We start from the raw sequence: 27277 nt of genomic DNA, 5'->3' as shown, positions 1-27277 counted from the left end.
CCTCTGGGCTGCTCTTCACAGTTGTGCTCTGTTAACTTCATTTAAAATTTGACTTTATGAGAAGAATAACTGAAATTTGTATCCTTTTAAGCTTCTATATTTAATTACAGTTAAAATGTTGGCTGATCTGGCATGTAAACCATTTGTCATTTGACATATTCAAACTAGAAAATGCTTTTTACACTTTGATTCTCCAAAAAACCCCAACGTTTTAAAGTATGTAATTTGGAGGGGGGTGGCGAAGGTGAAATATGAAGAGATGGTTAAAGCACTGATAAAAAGTATAAAAAGCTGACAAGGGGACTTGTTGCGCCAAACACATTGGATACCAGTTGAGAGCCTGATTGAGCAGATGTAAAACAGCAGCTATGGATAAGCAAAAATCGTCACGGAAAGGATACCTATTAAACCCAGTTTACACAAAAGGTCAGTTGAAGGATTTCATTCCTGTATTGGAAAGTAGACTGCTTCCTGTGTCTGAGCAGCCCTATCTTTATGTTCACCTAATCCTCTTTGTAGGGAAGTCGGAGGGAGTTCTCACTAAACTGCAAAGATGTTAAAATCATTTTTTAAAATCCCTGAAGGCTGTAAGCTTTATAACTGCCTCAAAAGCAGGGCAGGAAAAAATCCACTAAAACCTCTACCTCAAATCCAGTTCCAGAAGGGTTTCCACACTGAGCTATTATAAAAAAGTAATTTGCATGGAAAGACTTTCTGATCAAGGCATCTGCCATCTGGGAATTGCTTTTTTCAGGAAGTTGGATTCTGTCTTAACCCAGCTAATGTCAAGGGCAAATGAAAAAATAAGAGGTTGTAGAAGTGCTATTATAGAGGTATTGCCAACCACGCATTAGCTGTGCTGCTGCTGTTTCTTTTGTAAAAAGGAGTTTCCTGGGGAAAACACATCAGAAATCAGCCAAAAAGGAAAGACCACAAAAACTTCAGTGTGAAACGACTCCGTGTTGTTATCTTTGGAACTAGGCAACATTAACAAGGAATTTTTCTCCGCTGAGGATGGAAGAGAAGGAAGTCTAAAGGAATAACCACACAAAGCTATGTGTGGTTAAATCCACTGATTGCATCCAATCAATGGACTTCACTGTGAAGTGTGCCTGATTTTGTGCTGAATAAAATCGGACCCTTCATGTCGTGACTATCACATGAGGACCATTATGTGCGCCACTCACAGACCTTTTTGCACAACCAAGTGTGGGATGTGATGTACCCTTCCCAACCAGTAGCTGTGGCTGTAGGGGTGGAGCATTCTGAAAAGCAAACACTGCATCCTTTCTCTGTGACTCTGGAATCAGAAAAACCACGAAGCTTCTGAACAGGAAGTCATGTGGCAGAAGGTTCTTAATGAAAAGCTCAGTTTTCTGTTCAAGAGGAGTTCTGTCTTGTGCATTTGAAAGCTACTTACCACAACCTGCTTTTTATTTTAATTCATTTCTGCTGCCCTTCCTCTCTAATGGTTGGGGGCCTGGTTTGTAGAATGCGGTCCTCCTAATCGCCTTCAAGGTCTGAGTTTTCCCCAAACCCAGTGTATTCCTTCTGCATCTCCTAGCTTAGGCCTCCCCATAGCTGTATCATTGTTGATGGGTGTGATGGCTCATGGCTTGAAGCAGCTAGATGCAGGGAAAGAAATCCCAAAGGAAACTACCTGCTGAAAGGAACAAAACTTTCAATTGCTGAAATTATGTGACTACCCCATCATATCCCCTGTAGCCCCGGTTGCCTCATAAGAGTCTGGTGGGGTAGGAAAAAAGACAAACCATCTGTATTTCTAATAGTTCCCTGTTTTATTGCAATACATCAAAGTAGGTTAATATTAAGTGTTACCAACATAAAATATTGGTGACCTGTCATTTATTACATCATTGACTGATCCACCTTAAATATTTCTGTGCAATAGACTCTACATCATTGTTCTGGAGCAGAGAATCTCTTACAATGTCCTCTACAACATTGAGGGCATAAATCAAAAATAAGAGAAGAGTGAGAAGAGGCAAAAAGCAGAAATCTTTCCCCCACACGCACACTTGTCAGCTTTTATACTCTAAAACAAAACAAAAAAGTGATTACATCTAGGCCATGCAAAACTGTACAATAATATTACAATGAAAAAAAAACCCTAAAAATATATTTTTAAAAAATAAATGATATGAAACCATTATACATAAAAAGGCAGGTATAATTACTGTGAAATACCAACACTGTTTTTGGTTGTGGATTGCTTCCTCATGAGTGAAAAAAATTCTTATGTAGGATGGGAGCATTTATAGAATGAAGAAGACAAGGTGACAAGTCATGTGGAATTGCCTTAATGCACAACATGGTCATAGAAGTTGAAAATCTACAGCATATTTGATCTCTGAAGGCCCCTTGTAGACTAGTTAGAAGCTCAGAACCCTATTCCAGGAAAAGCCTGATGACTGTGATTTTGGAATGAAACAGGCTTGTGCCCTTATTAGCCTCTAGGCACAAAGCCTTATTGCACTGGGCTAAACTTTTGTCATGAGCCTCTCAGTGACATTCACCCTGAGGCATATGCACTTCCTATGGTCTCCAAACAGGGCACCTGTATATGGAACGTAGGTTGGAGAGAGGTAACTTTCACACCTGTGGTGAAACGGTGTAAGGCTAAGAAAATCCCAACAAGCCTGATTTCAGATTCCCAATTTCTTTATGACTTTGCAGGTGGGAAAAAGAATTTGAGGCCCTGCTTACTGCGCACTGGCTAAAAAAAGACACAGATAATTTTCTCACAGTCGAGACCTTAAAACTGCCACCCTGAATCCAATCACCTACCCAGGTTTGCATCATTTCAGTACAAAAACTTAGTTGTGCTCAGGGTACATCCTCTGGTGAACCTCATGCCCAAAATACATTATTGCATTCCATGCTTATCGTGTGAAGACATCCTGCTGCGTTCAAATACCTGAGAGAGTAACACAAATATCAACTGTATTTCCCCCCCTCCCCGCGCAAAACCAAAACTGTTCTAAAAAAAAAAAAAAAATCAGGTTAGGAACACGAAACAACACACAAATCAACTTTTAAGAAGCCAGCGAATGAGACTGCTTCAGCAGTATAAAAATGGATATTATGACAGGAATGTGTTTTGAAAAGAAAAAAGTAATGATATGTATAGGCTGTGTGTGTTTAATATAGAAAAAATAACGGAGCTGTACAATCTGAGGTTCGTTTACAATCAACACCTGATTTATTGAGCCTCAAGAAATGGGCTAAAAGTGTAAAGAGGCAATGACTGAGGTGTCTGAATTAGTCCAGTTAGGGAAATAATAGCCTCAAACTATGTACACAAAGGTGTCATCAGATGAGTCAGGATTCAACTAGAGACTATGAAAGTGCTTGGAGAAATGTAATCAGGTGTGCCTGGAAACTGAGCAATGCCTATCAGCAAAGCTTAACTTCACCAGCCAACCATTTCAGAGATATGTTTTCAATTCTGCCAATGCTCAAATGTGTCCATAATGTACTAGGAATGCATCCTAGGTCAGCATGAAAAGAAGAATACTTTTAATTTGTGAAATGGGCCAACGTATAAAATGTAACTCTTGGGATGCTAATTTCTTCTCATTCTAGACAGGTGAGAATTTTCTTTCTCAGATGGAGCACAGATCAATTGCCACAGGACCTTGCAAGGACGTCTAAGGTAACTCCTGAAGTGGATAATCGCTTGGGCCTACTGTGGATTTCAAGCCCTGGCAGCCTTAATCAGATAACCTATTTCCCACTAGTTGTATTTCAGAAATAACTAAGTCCAATCTCTTCACAAGTGTATAGAACGGTGGGTGGGCATGAGTGATAATATCACAGGGTGGAAGAGAAGTAGAACCTTTTAGTAGCCAATGCTGAAGAAGTAGTCAATGGATTTTAAACTACACCTGTCCTTGTGCTCTTAGACATGCTAATTTCCTGCTCAGCAAAACTGTCAAAACTGGCCGCTATGAAATGCAATTTGCAAATCTCTTGTTTATACCTGTGACAACAAAACACACATCATCAACTTGGAGATTCTTGACAAGCCAAATTCCACAGACAGGATTAGGACACCATATGCAGTAGAAAAAAGCTGTGTGTCCCCCCCACCCACAACTGTTCCCCCCAGTATAAAATAGCTAAATGGTAGCTTGGGGTGTGGCAGTCCACTTAATGCAGAAGAAGACACAGAACCAACAACTAGCAGACTTAATACAGCTAGATCATGAAAGACAACGCTCTGTATCTCAGAGTACTTCTAAATCAGTACCTTGTATGGTGGTAGCTGACATTTTTCAGAGGGAACCTGGGAAACACCATTAGTTGCACTTTTGTTGTTTGGTTGGAATGGTTTGATGATAGCCATGAAGTGTTACCAAAACCCAGAAGACTAGAATTCTAAATTCAACACACACCACCATCCAAACTCTTATCCGCTTGAGCTTGGTCACGTCATAAAGGTAGTTATGATCCCAAGGATTAGAAAAATCACATTCATCTAGTCTCAAATCGCAAACCGCACTCAACTTGTTCAAGAAGGAAAAGGAGGAGGCAAGTGGGCTTTTTCTATTGTTTTGTTCTTGCCCTCCATTTGCAGGTTGCACTGCTTGCTACTGTTTATTTAGGTGGTGATGGACCTCCACTGTCTGCTCTCTCCAGAGAGGAATGCTTTGCCCTGCCAAGTGCTTCTCTGTGGGATCCAACCGTCACAGTATTTCACGGCAATAATAGCACTAAACACACTAGGTCAGGCCCGGTGGGAGAGCAGGGATGACATAATAAACATCTTCGGAATAGGCGTCCTGAACCACCCGGCGTTCTAGCAAATTCTGAAGACCAACAGCACGTTATGGCCTTCAGTGAGCTAGAGCAGCAAGTTATATATTTAAAAGATTCTATTTCAAGACCAGCGCTGTTTGAATTTGCCAGATGTAGGCTGATCACTAAAATTTGGAAAGTCAACTTACAAGCTAGTGGTTGCTGGTATTAATTGGCCAGATGGGTTTGGAAACCCAGCTCCAACCGTCCCAAAACTAGTTATCTCTTTGCACTGGCTTTGGCTGCATTTACTTCAGTTTTGCTTGGGGCTGAATACCAATTCTCTGCAGAACTGCCCTTGAGCTCACTTCAGGCTTGTCGACCAGCAGATCTTGAGTTTTGCTTGTACAGTGAAGCAGACAGTAGAAGAGGGAGATATAGTTAAAAAGTGAGAATTATGGCTTTAGTTCATCTACTGACAAGAAGGTAATGTTACAGAGAACATTGTGAGGATGGAATCTCCCCCCAGGCTGTTTTTATCCAGTGCCATGTTCTATATCCAGATCACATCCTCAATCCATAGATTATTTAGTATGAAAAAGGGAACAACACAAGTCTTCTTAAATTAAAGGATCTCTTAAATAGGAATCCATCTTTCGCTGCATCACAATGCTTCTTCTTTTATTATATACATATGTACTAACTCTTAATTTTGCGTATTTACTTAAACTCTACTGTAGTAAAATATGCATCATTTCTTTTTAAATCAATAAGGATTTGCTGGCAACAATCAGATTGACATTCAAATAGAGTGGTTGCTGAAAGCGTGCGTTATCTGCCCCTGCAGGGCAAATTTTGCCCCATCACCAGAGATGGGTGGGTGTTGCTGTGCTAACTCTTGAAAAAATACAATGAGATACTGTGTGCCTCAAAGCAAAATCTGGTTCTCTCTTTCAGATTCTGTTTTGGTCAGTCTAACACTACTATGTTTTGTTTGGAACAGTGGCATGGTGTGGAATATACCCATAAAAATGGAAACAGCTGTAACCCTATGAAATAAAATAGATACTAATACAAATATACCAATATCTCTTGTATACCAACCCCTCCCCCACTCTGCCCTCCTCAAGGTTTTCTCTTGTTTGCTGCTACTTTTGAATCGGGGGGAGCTTACGCTGCTTGTGTCAGAGAAGACAAGATATGCTCTCTTCCTCCCCTCCCTCCCCTAGTCTGCTTTTGGAGGGAAGCTGGGGGGCGATGACAGTGAGAGCAAACGGAGAGTCATGGGGACAGTAAGCTGCTGAGATGTAAAATCTGAGTGCTGAAGCAGTTCATGTGTCCCAGCTTGCGTGGTCAGAGCTCTCCAGGGAGAGGCTCTTGGTCTTGTGAGGAGAGATGGGGCTGGGAGGACTGCTCAGGTTGGAGCTGTTAGAAGCTGTCGAATGCCTTGGAGAGTCAGAGTCCTGCAGCCCAAAAAATGCAAGAGAACATATCAGTGAGCGGGAGCAGAAGAGGAAGGCCTGGGTGGGAGCAAGGGGAAAGGGACACCGAGGACAAGATCTGTCTGGAACCAAGTGACTGCCCTGTCCCGACACCCCACGCCTTAGCACACGAGGGAGTGATACCAACTGCTCTAACTTCTCAAGAGGATGCATCTCATATTGCCTCCCAAGTACAGTGGCTGGGAGGGAACAAAACACCAGAAGTTATTTTCTTGAAGTGCACCACTGAGGGCAGAGCTGGCCAGTGTCCACTTGGGGTTGGTAGGGCATACGGGAGAGAGACCAACAGGAGGTGCAGCCAGACTCCAGTTTTGTCCCCATCCTCCCTTGTGGAGTTGTACAAGGAGGAGGAAAGTTAGTAGGCAGTGCCACCACCTGGACTCCTTGTAAGGAAGAAGACAGGGAAGTGTGGGCTAGCTGAGACTGAGATTGGTGGGGCAGCGCCCCATCTGCTCAAATGAACTGGCCTCCATTGATTCAGGGCTGATTCACATTTTGCCTCCATGCAAGCAATGCTCCCAAAGATGCATTTGCACATAGATCATTAGCACAATACCAGACAGACACCTGCCAGATATTAATGCAAATGTTGGATGAACTTGGAAAGGTGATTAATATTCTTGTTGCTTCTAATTGGTTTAAATGTTTTCCCCCTTCCGTTTGTTTTTTTCTCTTGTTTCATGACTTGCAGGAGATTTGGCAGCGGTTTTGTACAAAGGGTATCACTCTGTGTTATTTGTTCTGACATGAACAACTCATATGGATTACTGTAGATCTTTTGCAAAACATGCTGCAAAAAATACCTTAATGAAAACATCGCTTTCATTGTGCAAACTGCTGCCAAGGACAGCAGTGTCTGTCACAATCAAAGCGGCCACTGCTGAGAAGGAGTGGCTGTATTCACAGGAAGCTTGATTCATAGAGAACTCTGCTGTGTGAATGCATCCTTGACTGCATCAACTGACCTTAAGGATAACAAAGCTGCTTGTGGACTGGGCAGGACAGTGCCAGTATTCCTCCTTCGTCAACCAGCTGCCTTTATGGCCAGTTACTTCCTGCCCCTGTCAAATTCTACAAACTAATGTGAACCAACATTCAGTAAAAATTCAGAATATAGATTTCCTTATTGCAAAACTAGTATAACAGAATATGGACAAAAGTCAAATTGATTTCAGTGGGAAAGTGAAGCACATGTTAAAATATTTCCAGTGAAATCAGTGAGACTAAAAACTTCATTTTGCCTAGATTCATGCCCTGCTTGGTTACTTATTAGAGGCAGTAGTAATTCGCTTTGATGCACCACTAGCACTTATTGTGCCAAAGGAAGAAAAATCTACAAGTGCTGCTAAAAAGTTTATTATCTAAATCCACAGTGTTTCAAGTCATACAGACTCCTGCCTTGGGGATTTTTATCATATTTTAAATAGGAAAATACTTTTTCCTTCAGTAAAACCTGTGGTTATTCTTCCTGGGGTCACTGTCCTGTGCAACACTTCTCTATCCTTTTGTTTGAGCACAGCAGAGTAAAGAACTTGGGCTCTGTGGAGAGGCTTCCCTTGCCACCCCACCCCTCCCACGTCATACCCACCTCTCGCTCATAGTCCCTCGCTGGTGCATCACTGCCTTGGTCCAAACCGCCAGAGGACAAGGAGCCATCCGAAGGGGATGCCATTGGCTGACGCTTTGCTCCATAGCTACCTCCAGAGAATTCCCTCCGCAAAGCACTGCCATTTTGTGCAGATGATCCTAGGAAAGTACCCAGGGATTTAGCTACGTAACAAATATGAAGGCATTATAGCTGTACGCTCTAGTAAATTGTTTTCCTGAAGCTAATTTTTGTTGAACTGCCTTCTTCCGTTTCCCAGCTGCATCCTCTGTAAATTATTTAACAATTATTCATTGAAACACACACCCCAGCACCAATCTGGTTTTACACTGGGCCAAACCACCAATTATACTAAATGTGTAATTTGACTTCACAGTCTCTTGGTTGATATTGTTTTAGTAGTGTTTTATTTGTATTTCTTCAAATTAATCCCCACCAAGGATCTCAACATAATAGGCGTTTTGCATCTTTAACAAACTTCATTTCTGCAAATAAGAATTTCCTCTCATTTCCTTCCTACATACTATGTAACAAATAAAAACTATTCTAATTACTTGGGTATTCAGTGGTCTTCAGTTACTTTTATTTTACTGCTACTCTTGTTATATTGTTGGAATGTCAGTTTTTAATGAGAGTCTTATCGGCTGTGTTCTGCTAGATGTTAATATTGTTTTATGAGAAAAAACCAGTTGTAAGGTGCCTTGAAGTCTATGATTGGAAGGCAGGAGTCAAAGTATTTGAAACAAACAATATTCCCAATTTTTTTTTCTGGTATTGGACATGTGCCAGATCTGTGTTGGTGTGGGGTACCTTACCAACACAAGCAGGGGACCATGCCAGCACCGGAGAGTTTCAAAAGTCACTTGTGACACCATGTTTCTTTGCCCTCCCTCCCCAGTCCAGTCACTTGTATATATGTGGACGGACTCTGCATTATATGTCCGAGATAAGGTGCAGCAACTTACTTGCCGCCAAACCACTGCTAGCACTCATGGAGCGTCCGGGTTCAGTGCGGGATTTTGTGATTGATGGAATACTGACAGAACCGCTAAACATGGTCCGACTTTCCTGAGGTCGAAGGTTCTGCAAAGAGAAACAGGAAAGAAGCAAAATCATTTACAGTGGAAATACCAAGGTTATCAAACTACAGTCCAAGCAATGGTCAAACAATGCCTTGGTCTCCAGGTTATCTAGACGGCAAGTAGGCAAGACTGCAGAGCTTAATTTCTATAAATAAGCACTGTGGATGGAACCACACAGAATGCCGTCAGCAGCAACTGCAAAACGCTAATTTGTATGTGGCAGTAAGTAGCCAAATATGCAAGGTTTTCTCCTAAATTCTGATATTTTCTTAGGAATTTGAAACCTATCACACACCCTAGTGTAATGTCTTCAATGTTAACAGTCCCCATGGATGCAGACAGCTAAGCAATGCAGCCAGAGACTAGATGCTATTTACTATTATTTACTAGATATTATTTACTATCAGCATGGATTTTTGCATCTCCCAGTTCTCCCTCTCTCTTTACTACATGTCAAGATTCTTTCACTTTCAAGGACTTTTCTGAAACACATTGGGTAGAAAAAGAATAGGCACTAAATTTATCCCCAGGACCACCCTTTCTGAGGGCTGGAATGATTCAGACACTAACAATCCCCACAAGTTTAGATTACTGCAATATGCTACCCCTGAAGAAGGCTGCCTCTGAAGATGGCTCAGAAACTTCAGCTGGTGCAGAATTTGGTGGCCAGACTGCTCACTGGTGCATGATGGTTTGATCATATTACACCATTCCTGGCCCGACTCCGGTGGGTTGTTCTAATTAGCTTCCCAGTTCAAAGTGCCTTAAATGGCTCAGGACTGCAATGCCTCAAGGATTGCCTCTCCCCATATGAACTGACCTGGACCCTGTGAGCATCATCTGAGGCTCTTCTTTATGTGCTACCGCCTCAAGAGGTCAGGAGGGGGGCAGCCCAAGAACCGGCCTTTTCTGCAGTGGTTCCTCTTTTGTGGAATGCTCTCCCTAGGGAGGCTCACCGGGCGCCCGGTTTGTTTCATTTTCCCCTTGTTTTTACTTTGTATTTTGTGGTTTTATTCTGTATTTTTATGCTGTGAACTGCCCTGAGATATCTGGATGAAGGGCTGTATACAAATTTAATAAATAAAAATAATAATTTTTACACGGGCCTTAAAGTATACACTTGTTATTTGCTGCTTATCTCAATACCTCCTGAGTATTTCAATTATATTGTGTTTTATTATTGCACTGATTGGCTTATTGCTTTGTGTACTTGTAAACATATAAACCCTGTGTACTGTGAAGTGACAATACAGTACTTAAAAACCCATTTAAAGGTTACTGTGAGTTTCAAGTTACATGACTGCCACTTAGTGAAGCTATTTTTTTGAGAGGCAGGATAAAAATATATTAAATAAATAAAATTAAAATAAGAATAATTTTTCAGGAATTGCATTCATTGCATTTTTGTTTTGTTTTTCAACACATCAGTAACAAGCACATCTAAAATTAGTACTCTGCGTGCATTCAAATTTCAGAAATGCACTCTTGTAATTCATTAAACTCCTTTGGGCTTATTGCTTGGTTGGTCTTTAACAGATAGCCACAGCTTATTTGATTATATTATTATTTATTTGATTATATTCAACTATCCCCTGTACAAAATTGGAATAAATGGCATATTTTAAGGATGTATGAAATAAAAGGTTTTTTCTGAGTTTGAGTTGGTGATATAGCATTCTGTTGTTGTTGTTGCATGTAACACATGATTCTATAATGCATGCTTCTACCATTAATCTATTGCTTTTCTGTTTTTCTGTTTATGCAATGTACCGATTAGCATCTGACAGGCATAAAGAGCTAAGTAATCTTAATTATTGTTTTCTGCTTCTCTCACTGAACAGTTTGTTTGCCACCTCTGCACTGTATGTTTATGATCCCACTTCTCAGTTAAAAGATTAAAGGTCAGTTCCTTGCTTCCCCAAGTCACATTAACAATGTGATCAACAACTCTGGGTATCCTCCTGGTAGGAGAAAACAAAGTATGGTTACAGGATGAAGTTGACTGCTAGAAAGCTTTCAAGTGATTCACTAGCCACCCAAGCTAGCCAGTAAGCAGTGAATCTGATACAGGCTGCAACAATATTCACTCACAGAAGCTGCAACACTGGCTACACAAAACAAATACTAATGGAATGAAAATGAAAATAGGTACTGATCAGGACACGTGAAATTCAGCATCCTGATGTCCATCTGTTGCTTAGATACTTCCTAACTGTGTCTCATTTTTCCAAAGCTGAGTGCAGAAGAGAGACTGGAAATGCCAATCTTTCATGTCAGAAAACAGGAATCTGACAGTTTAGTCAACAGATAACAAACACACTTATTTGGAAAGCACACTAACTTAAAAGTCAAGTAACAGAATCCAGGACAGGGATATAGAATGTACTGAGAGCTGGTTCAGTTTCTAATGGCTCCTATTGAATTATATGGGCAACATAACAATTTGGGATATTGCAAGGAGGAATGATTTTAGACTTTATTAATATGAACTCTGGAGGATGAGGGGAAGAGTCAATGTGCACTGATATGTAGAGTAAAAGAAGAAGCTTGCAAGCCCATCCCCTTCACTCAGAACGATGGGCATTTATGATGGTGATGATGATGATGACAACAACAATTTTTTTCTTATACATTGCCCATCTGACTGGGTTGCCCAAACCACTCTGTGTGGCTTCCAACAAAAGTACAGAGGGAGTGGGGGGAGAGAAAACCCACCAAGCATTAAAAGTGTCCCGAAAGAGGGCTGCCTCCAAATGTCTATGAAAGGTTATAGAGTTGTTTAACTCTGACATCTGATGGGCAGGTGTTCCACAGGGTGCATGCGACTACCAAGAAGACGCTCTTCTGCTTGGTTCCCTGTAACCTCATTTCTTGCAATGAGGGAATCACCAGAAGGTCCTTGGAGCTGGACCTCAGTGTCTAGGCTAAGTGATGGAGGTGGAGATGCTCCTTCAGGTATACTGGGCTGAGGTCATTTAGGGCTTTAAAGGTCAGCACCAATATTTTGAATTGTGCTTGGAAACGTACAGGGAGCCAATGTAGATCTTTTCGGATTGGTGTTAGACGGTCACGGCAGCCACTCCCAGTCTGGCAGCCACATTCTGGATTAATTGTAGTTTCCGAGTCACCTTCAAAAGTAGCCCCACATAGAGTGCATTGTAGTAGTCCAAGTGCAAAATAAGCAGAGCATGTGCCACTCTGGCGAGACAGTCTGTGGGCAGGTAGGGTCTCAGCTGGTGTACTAGATGGAGTTGGTAGACAGCCACCCTGGACACAGAGTTGACTTGCACCTCTATGGACAGCTGTGGGTCCAAAGTGACCCCCAGGCTATGAACCTGGTCCTTTAAGGGCTGAGTAACCCTATTTGGGGAAGTAGATCTAATGATCACAATCAATTTTAAAATAAGGTGGAGGCAACTAACACAGCTGCAGGTATATGAGAAAGATACACTCATTTTATTTGATTAAAAGGCAGAGTCCATCTAATTCTTAGGTGCTCTTTACCTCAAAGCAAATGCCTCACTGCTCTTTTCCTAAACATTTGTACAACTCACTGCTAAGATCAGAGAACTGAGAAAGAGAAGCTTTTCACGTCATGCACAAAAAGAAAATCCATGGTTGCTCAAAACTAGTTAGGAAATGGTAGTGAAGCTTAACCCTATAGCATCTCCTTTAAAATACCGATGTTATTTTTTTAACAGACCAAGGAGGTAAACAAACGAATCTTCAGAGCAAATACATCTCAATGGAAAAAGTACATTTTTATTTATAATAACAATTTATAGATCCTGCATTTCTGTCAGCAGGACTGAAATGTCATTCTTTTGAAAGGTAGAAAATATAAAATTGATTACAGCTCACTGCGTAGAACTTTTAACTTCAGAAAAGAGAAGCAATTTACTTAACAGCCACCAAATGTAAGATGCTTTCTTGGAAAATATAGTTGGGTCATTCAGTGGGGGTCATTCAGTTCAGTAAACAATCTTGCTGGCAGGAGAATTAGATGAGCTACATGTGAAAGGACACAAATGGTAACAAACCTGAAGCTCAGCCACTTGCTCAGCCTTATTGTTCTGTTCGGGATTGGAGAGATTTGTGAGACACCTCCCTTTAGACCAGGATTGTTAGGCCACAAATAAAAAAACATTTTTAGGAAGCACTTGACAGAGCAAGAGCCTACTTCTACAGACCTAACTAGAAATAAGAAGAGGCACAGCCTCCTGCTCCCTTAAATGGCGCCCCCATTTCTCCAGTCCTGCTTTATCAGGACCTCCCTTCCCTTCCCAAATCCACAAGGCGCAGGAGTTCTCTGTCCTCTCTTTCAATCCCAGCTCAAATTCCATCTCCCAGGTAAGTCTCTGCCTTAAGCTCTTTGCCTTCACCTAACATTTCAAGAAAAAGACTAAGATTTCAAGAAAAAAGAAGGTATGTAAGACTGCGTCTGCACATATATATGCCTCCATCTCTCCTTTCTTCCCTCTGCTGCCTCCACAAAGTTGGAATGTAGACTGCAAACTCCTCAAGGCAGGGCACAGGGTTTTCTTTTTGTTATAGGACCCTGTACAGCAGCATGTATGTACATGGGCAATGTGGCAGAAGTCATGTAAATCAGATCAGATTGATGTTTCTATTAAGTGGACAGAATTCTATTACCATACTGAAATGCAGAATTCCAACACTATACGCAAGGTTATCTCTAATACATAGGCCTCATTTTGTCATTTGGCATGCAGCCAAATTTCCATCCAACTGTTTAAGTCTTGTCTGTTGCAAAGAAAAGCCACAGGTGTAAGTCTTTGGATACAGCAACAAGCTTTCCATAATTATCACATAAATCCTGTTGAGATGCACCACTGGGCTTCCTTCAAGTCCCCTATGAATCTACTAATCTCAGTGGACAAGGGGACTGTGGGGAGGCATGCGCAATGTACCAAACATGTTTTAGGACGCCAGTCTCCTCACTGTGGGTCCTTTGAACTGGGAAACTCATGTGAAAATCTCTGGAGAATTTTAATGGGATTGCAAAAGTTGTTTTGAATACTTAGTAATTTTGGGAAAAGGTCAAGGACTTCTACTTTGGTAGTTGCCCAAGTTCACACCCCTCATTTGGGGGTTACAGAGAAATGTAACTGAAGGGAAGCAAAAGGAAAAAAAGAAAGATCCAGACACAAATGAAGCCAACTGCAAAGCTGAAATCTTGCCAGATATTAGCCAGGCCAAAAAAGAAGGAACACCACACAGTGTTAGTAGCAGGAACACCTGGCTGAACAATTCATACCCTTATATTCATAAAGGCTGGTGTACGAGGGACAGAGCGTAGAGGTGGGGAATATGCACGGTTTATGGAATCACGGGAGAGGAAATTTTCTGCTGAGTTAACAGTCATGTGATAGATGTGCTCGAAGTTGCTTGGAGAAGAGATGAGATGGGAGTGATGATGAGAGGGTGGATAAGGGGAGCTTGGCTATCAAAGACGAGAGATACAGAGAGCGAGACAGAGAGAGATAGAGAGACAGACAGAGAAAGAGACAGAGAAAGAGAAAGAGATAATGAGGGAGGGTATCTGTGATCTTAGGAATACAAATCATGGAGCATATGCTCATTAAAAACGAGGCTTGTAAATCAACAGGCATATTTATCATTTGCATACTGCCTGACCCATTTCCAGAGACTGCTTTTGTACATACACAACCACAACCACCATCGTATTTTAGAATCTCGCTCTCCAAAGTACTCATTACTATTTTGAAGAGAGTGAGCAGTGGCATGTGAACTGCAGTCTAGCATATGCCCTTCTCCTGCCTTCAGACATTGACATGTACTACAAACATCACAGTTAATTCTTCCCTCCTGGCTCACCTTTGATCAAATCCTGTCCCCTCCTTCCCCCTACCACCTGTGCTACTCAGAGTAGAGCTTCACTGGAAACTCACCTGCTCACAGCTTGCTTGAATTAGCAAATGGACTGAAAAAGGCATGATGTGTTACTAGTGACTTCTATGATGGCATCACACCTTGGGTAGCACAGGTACGTCAGGCTGCAGAGGCTTTACTTTCACAGTCCCATCACACACAAGTGGGCTTAACGTACATGGTATACAAAGGACCAGACATTCTCACACAGCCAATTCAATCCCATGAGAATATGTGATGTACATATTCTACTGTACAATGGAAAAAATTGTGTGGTATCTAAGTCATACTCAGAACAGACCCTTTTTAAACCTACAGATTTAAGTTAGTCATGGGTTAGGCCTTGGCCAAGTCAAGGACTTCATGTACCTTTTTTGTTGCAGGTTAGATGACAAAGTAGTTGTTGTATTATTATCCATTGTGTACACCTCCCAGATTTATGTGGTCTAGTTTTTGAATAACGTTTACATTTATGAATCTATAGCTTTTTCTCTTTTTCCCTTTCCTTTCATTCCCCTTAGTTAACAAAAAGAAAAATTGTGAACATCACAAAAAGAAAGAAAATAAATCTTTTTCCACACAGGTAAACTAAAACCCTGGATAACTGCTGCCAATCTGTGTAAACAATACTGAGCTAGATAGACCAAATGTCCAACTCAGTATAAAGCAGCTCCTGATATTCCTTATGTATTCCTGTATCTGTATATAAATGTACTGTAAGCCTTGTAGAATTTTAAAACGTCATTTATTCAATACACAATTTAATAACAGTTTACCCTGCAAAATCAGCTCCATCTAGTGGTAAAAAGCTAGATGCTTAAGTGTATGGGGTTTTTCTTTTTCTTAAAAAAAGAACACCACTGCCTTTAAAACTATCTTAGAAAAATAAACTTTCCCTGAATTAATTTGTAACAAAGAAGTGAATGGAACGTAACCCGAAGAGACCGAAGATCTGACACAAAATTAACAGTGAAATGCTATACATGTCTACAGAGAAGCAAGTCTGACTGAACTCAACGTGACTGATGATCATAGGACTAAAACAGTCAGACAAATTAAGAGCAATTTTCATTATCATCTCTTGCAAACATACAATGATCTCACATATCTTGATGCAGCTAATCTTCCTAAGAAGCGCCACTTTCAGTAGGCATCCCCACCACTGGGAATAACAGCCCTGTTTCCAAATGGTGCACTAGAATACATCCCGCACTCAGTGTGCTGGGGACAGCTATACTAGAATAAAAATATGGCAATATAAAATCCAAGCCTACCTTCCCTAGCATGGTACTCTTCAGACAAAGGAAAAAATATAGCTGGTGGCAAAACCCTACTCCCATTTTCTTATTAATAAACGAAACAACTGCAAACATTTGATTGCAAGGAAACACAGTATGGGGAGGAGTTACTAATGTTTTTGGCTCTATCCTCCTTCATGTACCAGTCATCCAAACATCTAGATACTCCGGGGGGGGGGGGGGGGACAACCCTGAATGTACACCCTTTTTTACTAGAGCATTCACAAACACATCAGTTTCCCTACATGTACCCTCAAATGAAATCATGTGCTAATTTCAGTGTTTTCCATATAAGAGGAAAATCCTGTAGGAGATTTTGCTTAAGGACCAGCTGTTAATTTTAATATACTTTATTGAAGAACTCTTGCTTCCTACTTGCTGCTACCATGGAGCCCAATTATTCAATAATAATTGAATAATAATTTGCATATACACAAACAGGAAGATGGACCATCACCAGAGTTGTATGTCTCATCAGGGAGGAAAACGGTGTATCACATTACACACTGGCTTTGTTTGCATGTAATACTAAACCATGGTTCAGTGCTGTGCAGATGAGCCTGAACAAGCCTGAGTAATGAATCGGGCTCACACAATTTCCCCTCCTCTTCCTGTGCACGTGGATGATGACTTCCATGGGGTTTAGTTTCACTTTTACAGAACCTCGGTGTAGCATTTCATTAAAACAAACTCTGGAAAGTTTCATAATAAGTCAACTTCAAACAATGGCTTATTCACATACCACAGGGCTCAGGATCCTTTTTTGGCTGAAGTTGACAGGTGGGCAGGGCCACCCACCAGCCTATCACCTGACATCAGTGACCTCAGGTGATGCCTCTCTTTGAAGCCCCAATTGTCAGGACTTCAAAGCAAACCATGGGGCTTTCAAACAGCCCTTCTTTAAATATCCTTGGGCAGGGATGTTTATAAAGGGCTTTCAGACATCCTCCCCCTTCTGTTTGTCCTTCAAGCCACAGAGGCTTGTAGGAAAAGTGAAGGGGGAGGAGATTGGAGGCAGGCTCCCATGTACTTGGAGGGCACCCCCACCTTGCTCCTTCATGCTTCCCAAGTTTGAATGCCTTGAGCAAGACATGTTCCAGCAGCTGATGCGATGGGAACATGCCTTCAAACATCCCCCTCTGTGTGTCTCCTTTAAACTGCACACCTTGCTTGAACAAAGGAACAGTCGAGAGCTTTGGGTCCCCAGTTGTTCCTTTGATGTTCTGCCCTTACCTGCCTCACACATAGCATGGAGGTGGCTTCTTGAAAATGGCCTTATGGGACCAATAGGGAGTCCTGGTGGGCAACGTTTGACCTGTGGGCTGGAGGTTCCCACCTCTGATAAAGCACTAAATAGCTTAATTTTGTTGTTGTTGGAAAAATGGAAATATCTGCTGCAGTTGATTCATTTTAAAAGCCATTAGCTTCAAAAAAATTGATGAACATACCTTGGTTAGTATACAGAAATAGTGTCTTTGCATACTGATAAATCAGGCACAATGTTTAATTTTTACTGAAGTTTAATAGAAAAAAAATTGTAGGGACCCAAGGAAGTAACATAATTTACTAATAGGTCCCTGCAAGCATTTGAATAGGATCCTCTTTTGCTTGTTTAGTTAGAATGATGGCAAATTTTTAACAGGGAAAATCAGCACAGCAACCCTATGTGGGGAGAGCTGTCATTTACTATGTTGGCAGGGGATGCTTGAAACCTACAGAATCATGAAAATATGAGGAAGAGGACTCTGTGTCTGGTATATATCATGAGGGAAGACCACAGGAAAGGGTAATCCTTAATACAGATAAATCCTGGGCTGTGAATTTTGCTGACTGCACATATGAGAAAATAAACAGTGAACTGTTTCTTAGCACCTGCCGTGATTCTCTCTTCTTTCATGTCCTCTTGTATAGCTCAAATAATTTAGAAAAATATGCAGGAAAAGAAAACAGAATGCTTTTGTATATACAGCAGGGAAGAACAGATAACATGAAGATCTGGAGAAGAAACAAAAAACTGGTGGGACACTTGTGTACCCTGCAGACAGAAGCAAGAACTTGGCCCAGCCTGTTATTTTGCTGAATACTGAACTTCAGGGCGACTCACCCTTTTGGGACCCAGGACACATTTAGAAATCTAAGAAACTGTTGTGGTCACGTTTCATAGGCAGATACGGTCAATGCTCAGAGCCCACCCCCCCACCCCAACAACAGGTAAAACACCTACACCCACCAAACAAATACAACACAGACTAAGAAGCAGACCAGCCTTAAAAAAAATTTCCCCAACCAAAGCACCCCCCCAAACAATTAAAAAAATGGGAGGGGCAGGTAGCCTGATTTCTGCATTTCACCAATGGTTGTAACTATTCAAGAACTATTGCGTAAGCTACTATGAGGTTACTGTGTGGAATGACTTCCTTATCTGTATCCATTAATTAACGTAACTGTGGAACTGGTGTGTCCAACAGATGTAGCCATTGACATTTAACTGTTAAACGTTAACCTTTATGGGAAGTAAACTTGGGCACTGCCAGTGACAGGTTCACCTTGTGGTATCTCTAGTTAAACTTATTTTAGGAAGTGGTCTTTCCAAGCACCTATTGTGTGAGAACCTGGAACGTCACATCTAGGCAGGACAGACAAGTTGGCAAGATGGGAAAAGGACTTAAGACAGCTTCCTATGTTCCTAAGATTTGTATTTCTCTATTTTTATCACTTTCAAGCCCCTGCCCATGAAAGTCACCTTTTATTTCATTAAAACCTTCTAACTGTTCAACTCCAATTTATATCACAATTTAATGCCTATATGTTCATTTTATCTACTATATAGAACAATAACATCTATGTGTGGACACACTCTCATATACTTACCATAGGTAGATCTTTGAGGATTTGTATACCATCTCCTGGGCCCATGTGTGCTATGTGGTTAAAGTTAGTTGGATTAGAAATTAATTTATTTCTCATTTCTGGATCTCGTAGCATCTCCCTGCAAGAGAGGATAGCCAGGTCAGGTATTTTGTCCATGAGGATATTCGTAAAAATGGTGAAATATATATTTACATACATATTCATATAAGTTACTTTAAAACATAAATAAAAAAAAATATCTGGCCAGGTTTCAAAGGAGGGTAACTTTAACTTCTGGTGTTGATTCTATGCCAGCTCTCAGCCTGATGAAAGGGGAAAGGGTCGGGAAGAACAGAAGTTTGGTTTAAAGCCTTAAAAGCCCATGCCCGTAAAAAGTCCATAGGGCTACTGAGACTCAGAGAGGGAGTTGAGACAACATTCAAGAAAAGGTGCAGTTGCGGGCTCAGTGGTGACCTGGCACTGCAAAGATGGAGGCAGAGGTGAAGGACAGAAGAAAAAAGAAGAAGAAGAAGAAGAATTAGAAGAATATTGCACTACCCTTCATATTTAACTGTCACAATAACTTTAAGAGTTTGTAAAGGAAGGTGCCATTCTAAATGCTTTAAGAGTTCTCTGCATCTTTGAAAAGCAGAAAGCATAAAACTAGCCAATCATACAATAAGTGCTGCTATAATAGCTTTACAGAAAGAAAAGCAGATCTAGCTACCTTTACCAGTGAAAAGTTTGGCAATTTGAGAAGAAGTTCTGTTCTTTACATATGTCTTTCCTGCAGTTACATGTAAATGTCTATGGATGGAAAGAACACTTGGCCAGAAACACTGAAATATCAGTCTTGTGCTTACTGAAAACATTTTCTTAATATTCAGAAAGGTTTGTAGTTTTTTCATATACCCCAAGACACCATTTTCCAAGGTGAGCCATTTGTTACGTAGAAGCCACGCAAGGGGACAATTAAATAAAGAACATCTAAACACTGAGGAATGTTACAGAGTATGGGATGAGCATTGCCAAAAAGTACAACAGCAAGTACTAGACTTTGAAAGTAATACGTATGCATAATTAGTAATGTAATCCTCTTTTGTAAAAAATTTTATTATCAGTCTTCATATATACAGTATATCCACACACACGCACACGCAAATGTACATATATACAGTACATGGAGGCATGCATTCAGAAAATTACAGTAATTGTTTTGCACAAGGATTTAATTTTAAATGGACTAAATCTTTTAGATTGGTGTTTATACAAAGTATATACAAAGAGTAAATGTAAGGGAAGAGAGACAAATGTCTGTTCTAACAAACCAAAAAACTACATTGACAGCAGACAAACAAGTCTTCAGGGCCTACAGGCATGTACAGAAGACAAGTACAGGTTGAATACCGACCTCCTCTGTTGCATCCTCTCCTCCTCAGGCACTCTGAATGAGTAACGGCGTTTATTGTTGATATTTCGGACCATTTGCTTCCGGCTGTTATCGGATGTCTCGGGAACCACCAGCTCATCACCCTCTAGGAAAGATGCAAAAAACCCAGCAGGTTCCATATTAAGTTAATTAATAAAATGGTTAAAAGCGTATTAAGCTATGTATTTCCCCTATTCTGGGTTGTTATCTAAACAGAGCCCCTGGGAAATTATATAAACAAACACAAAAATAACGTAGGAAGAAGAAACTGTAAAACACTATTTCTGTGACTGCAATCCAACGCTAATTGTGTATCACATGCAAACATGCTTTTAAAAAGTTCACCCCCCTTTTTAAGTTGGGGAGGGGGCGATTTTGAGACATTAAGTACAAAGGGAGGAGGGTGCTTAACCTGCTTCCTTCCCACTGCTTCTCCAGCCCCAAATTAGCCTTCCTCTGAGATTCAAACATGGGGGCAAGGGAAGCAAAGTGGATTAGGGATGGCAATCTTTTGAGCAGCAGCAGCAAATAAGGAAAGTGTTAAGCTCTTCCCTACTTCTCAGCTCCCAAGTCACCTCCTTTCAAAGGAAACAAATGTATTGGGGCTTAATTAAACACATTACTGAGTTAACTCTTGAGTCTCAGTGGAATCTGTAGTGCTTATTTCTGAGCAGACAACTATATTTTAAAGCTGCATATATATAATGAATGATGTTTGGTACATGATACAAAGTGGGTACTTGTACAGGGAGATTGATCCAAGAAGTTGTGGTAGGATAGAAGGGGAAGAAAAGTTAGTACAGCAGGATGCTTAAGTAAATGCTTCCATTTCCATTTATTTGGGGTAGGTAACCTTACACCTGCACTAATACCTGTGTAGGTGTTTGAGACTGTGCTTCAATGATTGGGGGGGGGGAGATTTTGAGATCTGCTTTGAGAAAAACTCACGTAGATAACTGAATTCTAGCACTAAGCAGGAAAAAGGAAAAGATCACTTCATCTAACCCTAATAATTCTGCTGTTGTTTATCCATTTTTTGTAAGATCGACAGAACCAAATTATCTTCAGGTAAATCAAAATTGGCACCAATTAAAAGCTTACCTCTTCACCCAGTTTTGCATGGGACTGATTTAATACTGAATTGCAAACTGGTTGTTGTGAAGCTGTTGTACTATTATATCCTTCTTGCTTTTCAAATAGTTTTCTTTTATTTTTATATAGCTTTATTGTTTTTTCTAACCTGCTCTAGGATTAAATAACTGATCCTAGGTTCTGTAAATAAATAACCTAATTTCTGATACTAGGAACATACACTCAATATTCTATAAGCACTCAATATTCTAAAACATTTATAAAGAAAAATATACTCATTTCTTGTGATAATGTAATCTTCGCACTTCACTCCGGACAGGGAGTGGTAAATATATATGCCAACATAATTTCTAATCTTTTGTTTCCTCTTCTCATTGTTATTTACAGTACAGATCTTAAATGTCAATGGTGACTATACTGATTGGACTAAGTTTTACCAACCCAAATAAACATATATATTATTACAACTAGTGTTGTGATCAAGGACTGGGTTTTTCAAAAAGTGTAGTTGTGTTTGTGATTTTATTGTATTTATGCAGGTGTTATTGTTAACTGCTTCAGGAGTCTTTTTTGGCAGAGAATTATTCTGTAAGTTTGAGAAAATAGCAATAAAAATTTCCATTTTATTTATGGAAAAATAAGCAGAACCTAAAACATCTACGAATCACAAGTGGTAGGCCAGAATAAAATAACAATAGATTTCCAAGTCAATCATGCTGCTGTACTAGAGTCTCCATAGTCTCCCAGCTATTTAGGGCACACGGTACAATAACTTTTTCATAATTTTGTTCTTAACCCTGAGAGAATGAGTGTCTTTGTCAGATTGCAGCTGAAATGGTTGTAAGGCCAACCAAAAATGTCTTATACGAGACTGAATCAACAATGATACACAATATTTAATGGGCTATATCGTGGATGGGGATCCTGTGACCCTCCAGGTGTTGTTGGGGTTTAACTCCCATCAGCATAGCCATTGGTCAGGAATGATGGAAACAGTAGTCCAGCAATGTCTGAAGAGCCACAGGTTCCACATCCCTGGGTTATATCAATAAGTTAATTTTAGTGAGGAATCTTCTTTCCCTCACCTGCCATCTTGTTTTTGAAATATATTAACCTCACTGTTTCTAGTCCAAGAACGTTCAGCGATCCTTCTGTGTTCAAAGGACGTACCTGAAAGCACATGAGTTATGAGTAGCTTAGTAAATATTGGCTTTAGTAAAATATTTCTGAAACTCAAAGGCTAACGATGCAGAACAATAATTAACAACAGTCTTAAAAACACACACTCTGAAACTGATTAGTGAATTAGTGTTGAAACCTTTGCCAAAAACCTGGAGTCATTTTACCTAAGATCTGAGATAGTGTATAATTTTTTCATTTTCATTTGCTCATAATATTAAACAGAAGTTCACAAGGTGTTTTTCAATGGAGGAAATGATGCAGTTTGAATTAAAAAAAAAAGAAATTAAAAACACAATGATCAGCTAAAGCCTTACGAGTGATCATGCAATAATTCTCAATATAATAATTTTAAAAATTACTGGTGTATGAGAATTTCAGGGGGAGGAGGAATTGTATTGCATAACAAATGATAAACGCAGATAGGGAATTCTTTTATAAGTTGCATTTGACTGAATATGCTAACAGGTTGAAACACTCTTAACTCTCGTTGGAATCTATCCTATGGAATGGTTTGCTCTTCAGTATCATTTGCTATTTACCTTCTTGAGGGGGATAGTCTGAATCCACTCCATGGAGTTCACATCAAATATATCAACGGCATTTTCACTGTATACTGAGAGGTATGGGGCATTGTAACCTGGGGAGAAATAAAATACAAGTCTGAGTAACAGATTGTGTTGAAGGTTAGAAAAGAGTCACTTCTCAATATACAGACTCTGTAGACAGCTTAACATTGATAATTTCTTTATTATCCTTCTAATGACTGTGTAGAAAATGGTAAGATTTATTTTATTTTTGATTCTGAACAAAAGGATCTTTGATTATTACTGGGAAGCAAGACAATATTTACTAATCACATTCCTTCTGGTTTAATATTCATCTCAATTTCCCAGCTATTGATAGCATTTTGAACCGGTCACTTTGCCTCAGATGGGGAGGACCCACCTTAGTTCTGTGACTGCAAGTTGTTTCAAACTTATTTTATTTTATTTTTTAATTGTTGTAACTCACCCTGGAACCTTAGGTTGAAGAGTGGGTAATTCTAGAAAGCAGGGTCTTGCAACAAATATTACAAGTGTATTTGAAAATCTGGGTCTGTGAATATACTTTCCAGGTGTAAAAAATGAACTGTACAGTGTAATGTCGTGGGACCCACAGTTGTTAAGGTTCCCATTAACCTTGGTATACCACTGGTGAGAAACAGTGTTGCTGGTAGTGGATGCTCTTGCCTAGCAGTAACGTATGCCTAATACCAGGGGGGACTGTTTTATGTGTATGGTGCCATTTGCTTATTACCATTCATATCAAGCAGCTTTAGTCGTGACAACTACAAGCCAGTGCTATGAACAGGACTACTTATGCTAGATACATAGTTCTAGAAGCAACACACAGCCATATTCTGCCATGAAACTCTTCATCTCAGGGTTGTGGGTTTGAGGCCCACATTGGGCAAAAAATTCCTTCATTGCATGGGGTTGGACTAGATGACCGCCGTGGTCTCTTCCACCTCTACAATGCTAAGATTCAATGATCTGGCCAGGTATGGCACTTGCCTTCCAATGCAGAATCAAAAAACATAATCTGACTCTGGTTTCTGACTCTGGTTTGGAGGACAACTGCTAACCAAGGCCTGCCAAATGAAACACTGTGAGTGGCATTCAACTAAATCTACTTAAAGTGGACCCACAAAAATTATTGCTCCTAACTTAGCCGAGTTTATTAATTTTACTGGATCTACTCTAAGTATAACCAAATTGAATGCAACCCAGAGTTAAACTACAACTAACGATGAACAGAAAATGGGAGAGAGAATTTATAGTGGGAGGGAGAGAATGGTAAGGAAGAATGTGTACATCTGTGTCTTGTTTATGAAAACATTATTTTAAAAAGCTATTTCTTACAAATGTCTTTTGTGCATCACGCCCCCATGTAGCCTGTTGATGATGCCGTCTTACAGAAAAAGAAGGGAGTAACTACCTGAATATTATCCCAATGTTGCATGTGTTCTCTCAAACCAGGAGGAGAAATGAGGCTACTTTGAACTAACATAATGAAAGGAACTTACAGGAAGAGGAAGGAGTTGCAGGCCACATCAGTTCCTGTTGCCTTGATCTTCGACCTTGGCAGTCCACATAAACCCCCACGCTGCTAAAACACAGCAGGTATTCCTTATTCGAGATCTCAACTGCACAGATGGCATCAGTTGGTTGCTGTGCAATGAACGACAGTGTGTGATCATCTGGGTGAAGCAAACTATGTGGGTTTCCTTCTCCATGCAAAGGGTATTTTAAGAATCCTGACTGGTAGCCCACACAGAGCCGCTCACTAAAGATTGCCATCCACTGGACATTCCCAGCCACTTGGATTTCTTTAATCTTTTTGTGACGTGTCTTGCTGTGATTTAGTTCATAGCAGAGGACCTGCCTTTTCATTGCCACACACAGGCAGGTAAGGGCTCCATGGCGCACTTGCCCAGAAACTATCGTCTGGCAACCTTTAGTCTCTGCCAGTTTATAAAAATCAGTTTCTCGTCCGTCCAGGGCTGTCATAGGGAATAGCCGTACATGACGGTTTCGTCCTGAGATCACTGCAATTAGCTGCTCATTGGGGATGAGCTCAATCTGATGCACTTTCTTATTGTCACCGACACGAATGATCTCTGCAAAAATTAAACACTTAAGTTAGTACCCATGCAAACAAGCAGTTCTTCCTTTGAAATTTTACCTTGTGCTAAAGCCCCAATGCAAACTATTGCTTGTGTTTTTTATTTCCCTCTCTCATTTTGCTGGAACTGTATGAAGACAGACATGGTGTTTTTCTCAAGCCACCATAGTCTCATCTTTCAGCAACCTTTTTCTTACAACTTATTTCTTATGGCTTTAACAGTAATTTTCTGCTTCAATTCTTATTGCTGGGATATGTTATGCCTCACTTGCCATAATCAAGACATAGGGAATCTTTTAAAAAAAAAGAAAAGAAAAAGTTGAGAGCCTGCATTCCCTCATGGGTAATCTTGTCACAGGCCAGAACCTATAATGCAGAGAGATGCTAGGGTTCTGGGGTGAAGCTTCATCCCTGGCATTTGCGGGTAGCCATGGAGAACATAAATCTTATTTATCCCAATTCAGGAAGTAGTTATTGAGTCTGGGTTCTAGTCCGCCAACACAGCACAGATTGAAAGGCTTTCTTGGTAGGCGGAAAGAACTGAGAACAGTTTGACTTGTCAACTTCATAATCATGAACTAATAAAAGACGGCACTAGAAGGAGCTGACAGAACAAAATGTGCAGTTTATTATTTCAACCCCTGACATTTCAAACATAAGCCATGTTCCCTTACCATCCTTGGTGACATGAACCACAAATAACCCTTCTTCATTGCCCAGAGCTATTCTTTCGTGATCTGCAGCAGTTAAAAGAAAAGAAGAGGGTGGGTGGGGAGGAAGTCCAATTGCAGGCACATGGCTAATAAGGAAGACAAATGCTAATTAGATAGCAGATCAACAGGCTAATGATTAGAAAAGAATACTTACCATTCACTTCCATATATCACTTTTAAGAATTAAAAACAAAATTTTCCCCAATTTCCTAGTGTAATAAAAACACTGTAAGCACACTTAGAGCCCACAGCAGTGCTGCTATAGAGGGTTAGGATTAAGTGCAGGTGTCTCTCTATATCGGGTGGGATCTGTGGCTGTTGAGGTTCCCGCTGGGACCACTGAAAGAACAGGCAGGTGAGAAACTATTGCTGGTGGCACGCCATGACAGGCAATTTCTTTTGAGGGAGTGGGGATTTATCCATTGGATCCTAAGCCAGACCATTTTCTGGAGAGGGATCTGGTATCTGGCCCACTCTGCTGTACTAGCTGGCATAGCAAAAAAGAAAGGGGGGGGAGCACCCACCCAACTTCCATTAAGGTAGAGTCAAGTATTATTGTGGGGTTATCAATCACATACCTATGATTGCTGCCGCCTGGGTGGTTTTAATGAGGGGCAAGGTGCTGTCATAGGCCTCTTTGGGAACATAGACTGAGCGATCTTTGAGCTTGTTCTTCTTTAAAATCCTGTGCAGTTCATTTAGGACTCCTACCCACTTGCTCTTTTCATTCTCGCTGTCAGCTAGGATCAGGATTGAACACTTGTTACTGCATGCTGATAGCTGGGAAGCTGTAACCTGGAAAAGTTAAAGACGTGTGTGTTTTTGTGCAATGTAAAAGACGGCACACATGAGGTAGAGAGGAAGGAGATAAATATTCAAAATAAACCAATGCAAAGAAAAACAGACGCCTTGACATTTATGATCTGTTGAATATAATCTGTGCCTTGCTTGCAGTCGATCAGTTGAGGAACTCAGCATTACAGACACATTTCAAGGTGAACTAGCGAGAGTTAGTGTGGCATTGCATATAGAGTGGTTTGGGAAGCTCAAATCTCTGCTTAAGTAGTGTTGAATCTCACTGGCTGATCCTGGCTCAGCCAGCCTCTCTCAACTCGACTTATCTCACAGGGTTGTTGCAAGGCAAAAATGGGAAGGGCACAACCATGGATTGGATCCAGATTTTGC

The 27277-nt window shown here is 40.5% G+C and overlaps 1 protein-coding gene across 6 annotated transcripts in view; it reads right to left on the bottom strand.

Annotated features, from left to right (window-relative positions):
- Nucleotides 1-1780: 1780 nt before the first annotated feature.
- CDC42BPA (CDC42 binding protein kinase alpha) overlaps nt 1781-27277 on the bottom strand; it is a 154569-nt gene continuing 129072 nt past the window's right edge. For 3 of the 6 annotated variants that reach the window (XM_083604442.1, XM_083604443.1, XM_083604444.1), the window contains 10 exons: nt 26671-26887; nt 26054-26116; nt 24781-25374; nt 23255-23352; nt 22619-22703; nt 20424-20547; nt 19034-19151; nt 8835-8952; nt 7852-8009; nt 1781-6224 (listed from right to left, as the gene is read on the bottom strand). In XM_083604442.1, the coding sequence (XP_083460568.1) occupies nt 6093-6224; nt 7852-8009; nt 8835-8952; nt 19034-19151; nt 20424-20547; nt 22619-22703; nt 23255-23352; nt 24781-25374; nt 26054-26116; nt 26671-26887 (1707 nt within the window). In that variant the 3' untranslated portion in view covers nt 1781-6092. Of the gene's footprint in view, nt 6225-7851; nt 8010-8834; nt 8953-10876; nt 10913-14229; nt 14416-19033; nt 19152-20423; nt 20548-22618; nt 22704-23254; nt 23353-24780; nt 25375-26053; nt 26117-26670; nt 26888-27277 lie in introns of those variants that run through there. The other 3 variants (XM_083604445.1, XM_083604446.1, XM_083604447.1) reach the window with 2 other exon arrangements.

This window comes from Podarcis filfolensis (genome assembly GCF_964270895.1).
Source record: "Podarcis filfolensis genome assembly, chromosome: 3".
NCBI lineage: Eukaryota > Metazoa > Chordata > Lepidosauria > Squamata > Lacertidae > Podarcis > Podarcis filfolensis.
This window is presented reverse-complemented; position numbering and strand designations above follow the sequence as displayed.